Source organism: Corylus avellana, chromosome ca7, assembly GCF_901000735.1.
Source record: "Corylus avellana chromosome ca7, CavTom2PMs-1.0".
In the NCBI taxonomy this organism is placed as follows: Eukaryota; Viridiplantae; Streptophyta; class Magnoliopsida; order Fagales; family Betulaceae; genus Corylus; species Corylus avellana.
This window is the reverse complement of record NC_081547.1, coordinates 23,072,813-23,082,558: the sequence shown is the minus strand read 5'-3', so window position 1 is coordinate 23,082,558 and position 9,746 is coordinate 23,072,813. Positions and strand designations below refer to the sequence as shown.

The window sequence follows — 9,746 nt, the reverse complement described above, 5'->3', positions numbered from 1 at the left end:
TGTGTGAATATTGTCGTTTGAATAGTAACATTATTCAAACATCACTACTTTATATATAGTGTCGTTTGAACAATAAAATGTCGCATTTGGTAACTTTTTTTCCAAACATCAATTTTCTGAATTTTTTTTTAGTGTCTCCTTTAGGATACAATAAAGACCGAATTCAATCTATTGTTTAACTATGTTATGCACAAATGAAGTTAAACCCAAATACCCTCAAAGATACTATTCTTATAAAGAGATTAGAAATTTGTTTATGCAGCAAGCATTAGTAGCCTGTTATGCAGTAAGCATCTCATTCTCGTGCACACACTTTATCATGCCTATTACTACTGGTTAACTAATCTTAACCGTTAAATTGCACTAAATCTAATAAAGCCAAAAAACATCAAAGTAAATCTATTCTTCATTTTGAAATTTTTGTATTGTACCATCAAGCTCTACGTACTGACATCTGCTTCCAACAAATAAATCAAGACACAAACTAGAAGATTGAAAGCAATACAGATTGCAAAAAAGTTTTTTTTACTTTAGTATATTTTTGCGTACATTTCTGCAAAATTGATATGCTCCATATCTACTATTAATTAAAAATAAGAATAAAATTAAATTAATAGATGGAGCAGTTGTGTCATCATAAGCCACACCAGAAATTAGAGTGCTCGTCTTCCGCCATTATGATGGCTTCTGTGCCTTCTCAAGTATCCCGAACGGATTGTGGTTTTATTGGATCTTAGCAGTGGCGAATTCAGATAGTTTATATTAAGGGTGCTGTTAAAAAATTTTTAGGGTGCCGAGTGGTAATTTGTGTAAGTAGAAGAGAATAAATTTTTTTTTCTTTTTTCTTTTGGGACTTGGGTAGGAAAACACAGAAAAAATAAATTAATTAAATTAAATTAAAAGCTTTGGGGGTGCCATGGCACTCCTGGCACCCCCAAAGCCTCAAGTGGCTCCGCCATTGGATCTTAAGCCTAGTATAGTAACAGAACATTTAGTACAAAATGAGAGGTAATATTGTAAATATTATCTTTTAATTTTAATGTTAAGAAATTATTACCCCTTATTTTACACTCAGTTTACTTCGACGTAAAATAGTTTCCAGAAAATGATTTTTGCATTTTACAGTGTTTACTTCGACCTAAAATATTCGGAAAATGATTTCTGCATTTTACAATGTTTACTTCGACCTAAAAAGAAATATTTTCTTTTTTACAGAAAATTCTTCTTTAATTTTCGGAAATTTTTTTTTTTTTTTACAGAAAATTCTTCTTTAATTTTTAGAAAATATTTTCTTTTTGACAGAAAATTCTTCTTCAATTTTCGAAAAATTGTTAAGATTTGGAAAATCGTAAACCATTTTCCGACTTTGCACATCTCATTCTCAAATCTATGGACCTTGCCAAGACCTGCCCAGAACCTCGCCAGGACTTGCCCAGGACCCACTCGGAGCTTGACCGGGACTGCCCAGGACCCTGCCGAGACTCACACAGGACTTGATCAGGACATAACCGGGACCCGCTCGGAACCTCGCCAAAATCTACCCGGGACCCGCCAGGACTTGACCAGGACCCGCCCGAGACTTGACAGGGACCCACCCAATACCTCGCCAAGACCTACACAGGACTTGACCGAGACCCGCCCTTGACCCCGCCAGGACCCGCCAAAACTTGACTAGAACCCGCCCAGGACTTGACCAGGACCTCACCTGGACACGCTCGGCACTTGACTAGGACCTGGATGAGACTTGACCAAGACATAACCGAGACCCACCCGAGACCTCACCTGGGACTTAACCGAGATCCGGTCGGCACCTGCTGGGGACCCGACCGAGATCCGCTAGGACTTGACCTGAACTTGACCGAAACCCGCCCAAGACTTGATAGGGACCCACCCGGGACCTCGCAGCAACCTGCACAGGACTTGACCGAGACCCGCTCGGACTTGACGGGGACCTGCCTGGGACTTGACCAAGACCTTACCGGGACTCACCCAGGACCTCACCGGGACCCGCCCAGGACTTGTTTGTGACGCGCCCGGGACTTAACCGGACCTGCCTGGGACTCAACCAGGGACGAAAAAATATATATATATATATATATATATATATATATATATCCTGAAGGCAGCACATCCACCATAAGATGGGAAATCCGTCTAGGAGTAGCTACAGAAACAGCGGACGTATTATCATATTTGCACTCTGCAACTTCGACACGTGTAATCCATAGAGATGTCAAGTTGTCAAACAGACTGCTTGATGATAATTTCACAGCAAAAGTCTTCAACTTTGGAACTTTAAGATTGGTTCCTCGAAATCAAAAAGAACTAGCTATAGTAGTGCAAGGAACTCTTGGATACTTGGATCTAGAATACTTACAGACTAACCAGCTGACAGAGAAAAGTGATGTCTATAGCTTTGGCGTGGTCCTCGTGGAGCTTCTAACAAGAGAGAAGGTACTTTCATTCAATAGGTCCAAGGAGGAAAGGAGTTTAGCTATGTATTTTCTTTCCTCCTTAATTGAAAGATGATTGATTGTTTGAAATTCTTGACACTCGTATAGTTGAAAAAGAAAATAAGGAGCAAATCAAGGAAGTCGTTGAGCTTGCAAAGAGGTGCTTAAGAGTGAAAGCGGATGAGAGACCCGGCCACTATGAAGGAAGTGGCAATGGAATTAGAAGTTTTAAGAAAGAAGGAGACGCATCCGTGGGTTAATGTTCAATCAAATCTGGAAGAGGCCGAACATATGCTTGGTGAGACATCTGACGCATACGAATATGGTGGAAGGAGAAGTAGAACTGCTGGAGATGATAGCATGCGTGACCATGTAACATTTCCCTTGAGGGATGGCCGATGAATGTGGGATGACGTATGTTGCAGTGTTTAGCAAGTTAGGAGTATAAGTATATCTCTTCCTAGCTCTACCTCTCTCAAATTATTTGGAGTAGTATTGTGTTAGTCTTTATCTATGTGTAAGAGTACGCCCTAGTCCAAGTCCAAGTGGGACTATATGTAAGACTCCTAGTCTAAATCAGTGTTGTAACCTTTATTTAAATACAGTATTTAGCAAATCAGGGCTTGCATTGTAAGATCCAGGTTTCATAAATCTAAAAACCTTATGTTCAACAATTTACTCCAACAAAATTTTGGTGTTACTTCTTGCTGATTTTTCTACACACCCTAGGTAATCTAACAAGCAAAACAACATTAATTAGTATTATAGTGTCGTATGGATAGCAATGCTTATCTTCCATCCCAGTTTCATGGAAATTTTACTAGACAATCAAGGTTTAGGGCCAGGAAGGGCTATTGAAGCACCTACAAATGAAACATGCAAATATCATAATTAATAATAAACCGCTTTTAATGTTAATATTGTCTATAATAGCACACAATTCTGTGATTAAATTTGTAAATCACCGTAATTGAATTCACAGTTTGCCTGCTATATATATATATATACAGATTTACAAGAGCAAGAGATTACATAGAACTCCTAATTCCTATCCTATAATACATTGGATAACTATTCAAGAGTTTAGATAGAGTCCTAACTCCTATGATATTTATCCATTGGATAATTATCTCTAGAGTTTGGATAGACCTAAACTACTAGTAACCAGAATACATTAGATAATTATCTCTAGAGTTTAGGTAAACCTAAACTACTAGTAATCGGATAGGAATGTGCTTCAACAGCCCCCCGCAAGCTTAACGGGGGAGAACACACGTTGAGCTTGGCACTGAAGGTTTGAAATCTCTTAGCTACAATCGGTTTAGTCATCACATCTGCAATTTGGTCATTGCTGGATAAAAACAGAATCTCGATAGATTTATCTGCCACTCGGTCATGAACAAAGTGGAAGTCGATTTCCACGTGCTTGGTTCTTGCATGGAAAACCGGATTAACTGATAAGTATGTGGCTCCAATATTGTCACACCATAGTTTTGGTGGAGAAGAGAGAGTGATTCCTAAGTCTCGAATAAGGGCTTGTACCCATAGAACCTCTACAGTGGCATTTGGTACAGCTTTGTATTCGGCTTCAGTGCTGGAACGAGATACGGTTGGCTGTTTCCATGAACTCCATGAGATAAGATTAGCTCCAAGAAAAACACAATAGGCGTCTGTAGACTTGCGATCATCCAGGCAACCTGCCCAGTCAGCATCTGAGAATGCCTCTAGGTGAGAGGAAGAGGTGTGTTTGAGCAAGAGACCATGGGACACTGTGTGCTTGAGGTACCGTAGTATTTGTTTGACTGCCTGCCAATGTACTGTAGTTGGACGATGCATAAACTGACATACCCTGTTGACTGCGAAAGCCAAATCTGGTCGTGTTAATGATAGGTATTGGAGAGAACCTACAGTACTTCAGTAAAGTGAAGGATCATCCATAGCTTCACCACTAAACGCCGAGAGGGAGCTAGAAGATGACATCGGCGATGACACCGGTTTGGCTTCATCCATTTTTGTGCTTTTTAGTAAGTCAAGTATATATCTGCGTTGTGAAAGGAGCAGTCCACTGTCTAGATGCAAGACTTCAATTCCAAGAAAGAAACTTAGATCCCCAAGATCTTTTACAGCAAAGTCTACCCGAAGTAGTTGCAATAACTCGTCAATAGTAGCTTGATTTAAAGCAGTGATGATGATATCATCGACGTAAATGAGGATGTAGATGGTAGTGGCAGCCGACTTGAATGTGAAGAGAGAGGAATCTGCCTTTGATGCCATGAACCCGATGTCAAGGAGTTTGTTGCTCAGCCGTGAAAACCAGGCCCTAGGAGCTTGCTTGAACCCATAAATTGCTTTGTCTGGCCGGCATATATGATTAGGAAAAGAGGAATGAAAGAAACCTGGTGGCTGGCACATATAAACCTCTTCGGCTAGGTGTCCATGTAAGAATGCATTCTGTATATCTATTTGTTTCATAGGCCAGCCAGCTGAATGTGCTGTGGATAGGACTGTTCGGATAGTAGTTGGCTTCACAACCGAACTATATGTTTCTCCAAAATCAATCCCGGCTTGTTGGTGAAAGCCCTTTGCCACAAGACGAGCTTTATGTCTCTCAACCGTGCCATCAGCCTTTCTTTTAAGTTTGAATACACATTTGCAGCCTACAACATTTTTGGCCTTGTGAGGTGGAACACGAGTCTATGTCTGGTTGCGTAGAAGCTCATTGAACTCTTCTTGCATTGCCTTTCTCCATTCTGAAACTAGAACAGCCTTGGTGTAGCATGTGGGCTCATATAGATTAGAGTCCAGCTGGGAATGTAAAGCATGAGGTATGAGCTACCGTATGCGCCCGTCCGTGAACTGTCGTGGCTGTGTGATTTTGTTTTGAGCACGTGTAACCATGTGATGTGTCCGTGGAATAGCAAATGGAGGAGGAGAGTCCACAACTTCAATAGAATCTGCTGAAAAAGTAGATGTGCTACAAGGAGAAGAAGGCTGTACTAGGGAAGGTGTCATAGGTGACACAGGAGGAGGTGGAGGCTGACATAATTGGATTGGGCAAGAGGAGACAACAACTGCAATTTGAGCAGATCCGATAGACGAAGTGGAGACTTGAGATGGATTTGAAGGCTGTTCCAAGAAAGGGAATGTAGACTCATGAAAGATAACATCCCTGGAAATATATATGCGGCTAGATTCACAGTGATAGCAGCGGTAACCCTTGTGGTGAGTGCTATAGCCTAAGAACAGACAAGGTTTGGAATGAAAGTCAAATTTTTTGGAGTTGTAAGGTCGGAGGTGGGGAAAACATGCACATCCAAACACTTTTAAGAAGTTATAATCTGGCTGTTTGGAAAAGAGTTTTTCAAAAGGAGAAGCATGATTAAGAACCGGGGTAGGTAATCTATTTATGAGGTAACAAGAGGTTTGACATGCTTCATCCCAAAAGGACTTGGGTACTCCACTAGTAGCAAGGAGTGCGAGAGTGGTGTCAATGAGATGACGATGTTTTCTCTCAACGCATCCTTGTTGTTGGTGGGTATGGGAACATGAGAGACGATGATTGATTCTAAGAGATTGAAAATAGGTGGTGAGTGAATGATATTCACCTCCCCAGTCGGTTTGAACATGCTTAATTTTAGTGTTAAGTAAACGTTCAACCATTTTTTGAAATAGTATAAATACGGTTTTGACATCGGATTTATTTTGAATGGGAAAGAGCCAAGTATAACGAGAAAAAGAATCAATAAAAGAAACATAATATTTATTGCCAGAAAGTGAAACAACTGAGGATGGTCCCCAAACATCTGAGTAAATTAAATATAAAGAACGACAAACATCCAAACTAGAGGAACTAAAAGGTAATTGATGGCCCTTGGCAACCGGGCATGCTGAGCAAAAAACTCGAGCTTTATTGGACTGAATTGGAAGACTAAATTTGGATAGAATGCTCCGGACGATACGAAAAGCTAGATGTCCTAGGCGCTTATGCCAGTGATCAACCGAGGTCTTCTCACCAACCATGACGCGTTTTATTGGAGGAGATGCAGGAGACGTGTGGAGCTAATAGAGGCCATTGTTAAGTGGGCCGTGATGTAGAGGAATCCTGCACCTATTTCTCAAACATGCTCTTAATGAAAGACTCTCATTATCCCATTACCCACATCCGATGAATGAATTGAGAGGTAACTATTGGAAATTGGGCCGACAATGGAAATTGGGCCGACAAGGCTACATGACCCGCATAACACGCCTACAAAGGCCTAAAACAGATCAATCAGAAGGCAAAAGGTGATCCAAATACTCAATTCCATTATACCGTGCACAACAAGGGATCGGCCCAATAACAATGAAGTGTGTACCAAGCCACGTAACCATACACTCCAAATTTAGGGGATATGGGATGCTTAAGCCTTAATAAGTATTAGAACTATTTTCTGCTGGCACCCATTAGCAGGCTCTTGTTTACATTTCTTTCTTTTTTTTCTTTTTTTCTTTTTTGCAAGTGTAAATTGATCCAATGTTTGGCACTAGGAAAGTGTTCTAACACAAACTTTACCCAAAAAGAATTACAAAATGACACACAAGTGTTGAAATTGTTGAATCGTGATGTCATGCGACTGAACATTCTATGAATTTGTGATATGCCGGTTAGCGAATTTGGCATCTCCAGTTAATGCCTCTTTCATTTGTTATGTTGTTATTTATTGTTTCCAAGTGAAACGATACTTCATGATGATGGTTGATTGCTCCAAAATAAATTAATGGAATATTTCTTGGAATGAAGAGCAAATTAGCAATTAACACATACCACGTGTTTGAATCTTATCATGACATTAAAAGTTGTCCACAGAAAATTGATCAAGCATCCTATTCTTTTGAGCATTTTGGTTATAAAATTTTCATTTACACTTTACCCTTTATTCCTAGCACTCACCAGATAGCCAATGTTCTCTTTTTTGTCACTTCCACATTTCCCCTCCAGCTTTGAGACTGAAAAGGGATACTTTTTTGCCCAAAAATTAGGACCAAGAATCTATCTCAAACAGTGGATTAGGTGGTTTCTAATTCACTTGTTTGTTTGTTTGTTTTTTTTTTAAAAAGTGAATGAGGAAAACAGTTAGAATGGGATTCTTAATTCTCACTCCTAATTCGAAAGGAAGAGAGAGTGGATGATTCTAAAACCAAAAAATAGATGGACTTTCCAACAACAGACTCAAAATAAAAATACAATGTAGTAAATACAAGCAAATATTAGGAAATAGGCAAAAAAATTAGCCCGGTCCTCTGAATCTTGGTTGAAAATCCAAGAAATGGCACTACAAAGTAGTGTTTGAAGAACCTGGCCAAAAAGCTGACTAGCTTGAAGAGGCACTGTATTTTCATTAGGAACTGCAAGGGGCCGAGGAGAGAACAGACCTAAACTTCGACAAGACACCAACTGCTTGCCTATCATTTTAATTTTGTCAGTTTTGGATTTATCACTAATTATCAAAACAAATTTAAGGATTATATTTTATATACAATATTGTAAATTAAATGAAAGAGATCGAACAGGGAAGGAGCACTTAGCTCATGAGTAAAAAATATCAAAAGCAATATTTTAATATGCTTTTGGAATGAAACTTTTTTGAAGACTTTGCTCCACTGTAACGCAGTTTTCTTTTACACCTTTCCAGATACACAGCATAAAACCATGATTTGCATGGGCCACTCTTGCTTATTCTTTCACCAGAAAACACCTATTTCCTCATATCCTTCTTCCCCTCAACTTGTATGTAATTTGAAGCCCATATATATATATATTGCCACCTTATCCTCATACCTATCACAATAGGTGTGCCCCTATATCCTACAAAACCCAATCAAGCAAAAGAACAATAAAGTGCACATTAATGTCCCCATGCAAGATGAAGTTAATTACAATTCTTGCGTGCTTGATATTCGTCTCATGCATGAGTGAAGTGATGATCCTCTCAATCTCGGCTCTTGAAAGCCCTTTAGAACATCAAGCTTGCAAGCTCTCAAATCGCCTCATGCAGGAACAAGATCAAGTTCATGGTAAGAATTAATTCTTGTTTGATTTCTTGGTGGAAGTAATGTGGAGAAAAAATAATAATCGGGTCTTTATTTTGGCTCAAAATTAGTCAAATTAGGGTTAAAATTTTTGTCGGCCTATTTAAGTGTTATTTTCTAACAATTTAGGAATGAATGAAGAATTATATTTCTTTTGAGTGAGATAAGAGATAAGACTTCTCTTTTAAATTTCGACTCCTTTTATTTTTTGTGGTGAGACTCTGTTAAACTCCATTGTTGGTCGATGAGACTTTGTCTAATATAGAATCTATCTTTAATTTCTGTTTGGTGTATGGGAAAACTCTTCCCCGTGCTGCGTCGGGAAGTATACAAATAAACCGTCGTACTCATTAACAGTCCTCCTGATCATTATCTACGATTCTAAAGCAGGACATGATGAAAAAGGTTACAAGGAAAAGCAAGAAATATATGATTCGGGAAAATCTCAGAGAGGGAAGCAGGGAGCCTATGGTGGTGCAAATATTGTTCATCGACCAAGCCCAGGTGAAAAAAATGCAGCATCAATGGAAGCAAAGCCCCGATTTGTCATCTCAACCTTAATATTCTATGTAAGCTTGGGCTTAATCCTTGGTTTTTCCTTCCAACTAGTCTAAATATATGTGGATGCAGTGAAGGTTGAGTTTTTTGTGTGGCAGAGTTTTGGGCTTCCTTGAACGTTCTGTGTGTAATATTTATTGTTGATCGATTACACTAGACATGTAATTTTTCAAGATTTTGTTGTTATTTGTAATATTACGCAGAGTGGGAAAGATTTTATTCTACTGGCCGTACTAGTCATGTGATTTGCAAAGACTCTCGCAAGCTTGAAGCATGCAGTAATTTTGGTTTATTGGGGACAAAAATTAGAAAATAAAGTTGAATACAAATTTGATTAAAAATATTAAAATTTGTTCAATTGTTCTCCTCGAGTTTTTATATTTTGAAATCGCTGTATGATTTCTTAATTTATTGATGATAGTCTTGAATATATCATTCTTGTTGGGTAATGGATCGGTCACAAACAGCCCAACAGACCTCTAGGCCCGATCAAATATATGAGCCCATTAAAGACAGGCCCAGGCCGAGATATGGACTGCCTAGACCGAGCTATAGCTGGCCCAACATAGCCCGAGGGTATAATAGACCTTCTATCGAGGGTAAAATAGTCATTCGGCAAGTTAAGGAAGCCCACGTTCACTAATGAATGTGGGATACTCCCAG

The 9,746-nt window shown here is 39.2% G+C and overlaps 1 protein-coding gene across 2 annotated transcripts; it reads left to right on the top strand.

The window, feature by feature from the left end:
• Window positions 1–8,297: 8,297 nt before the first annotated feature.
• On the top strand, window positions 8,298–9,341 carry LOC132188369 (uncharacterized). Of its 2 annotated transcripts, none has more exons than XR_009440878.1 (2): window positions 8,298–8,510; window positions 8,913–9,341. XR_009440878.1 is itself a non-coding variant. In XM_059602797.1 (2 exons), exons 1-2 carry the CDS (start codon window positions 8,345–8,347, stop codon window positions 9,137–9,139), a joined length of 390 nt encoding a protein of 129 aa, XP_059458780.1. In that variant the 5' UTR covers window positions 8,298–8,344; the 3' UTR covers window positions 9,140–9,341. The 2 variants fall into 2 exon arrangements, 1 of the variants encoding a protein (XP_059458780.1); XM_059602797.1 differs by having other exon boundaries at window positions 8,916–9,341.
• The last annotated feature ends 405 nt before the right edge of the window (window positions 9,342–9,746 follow it).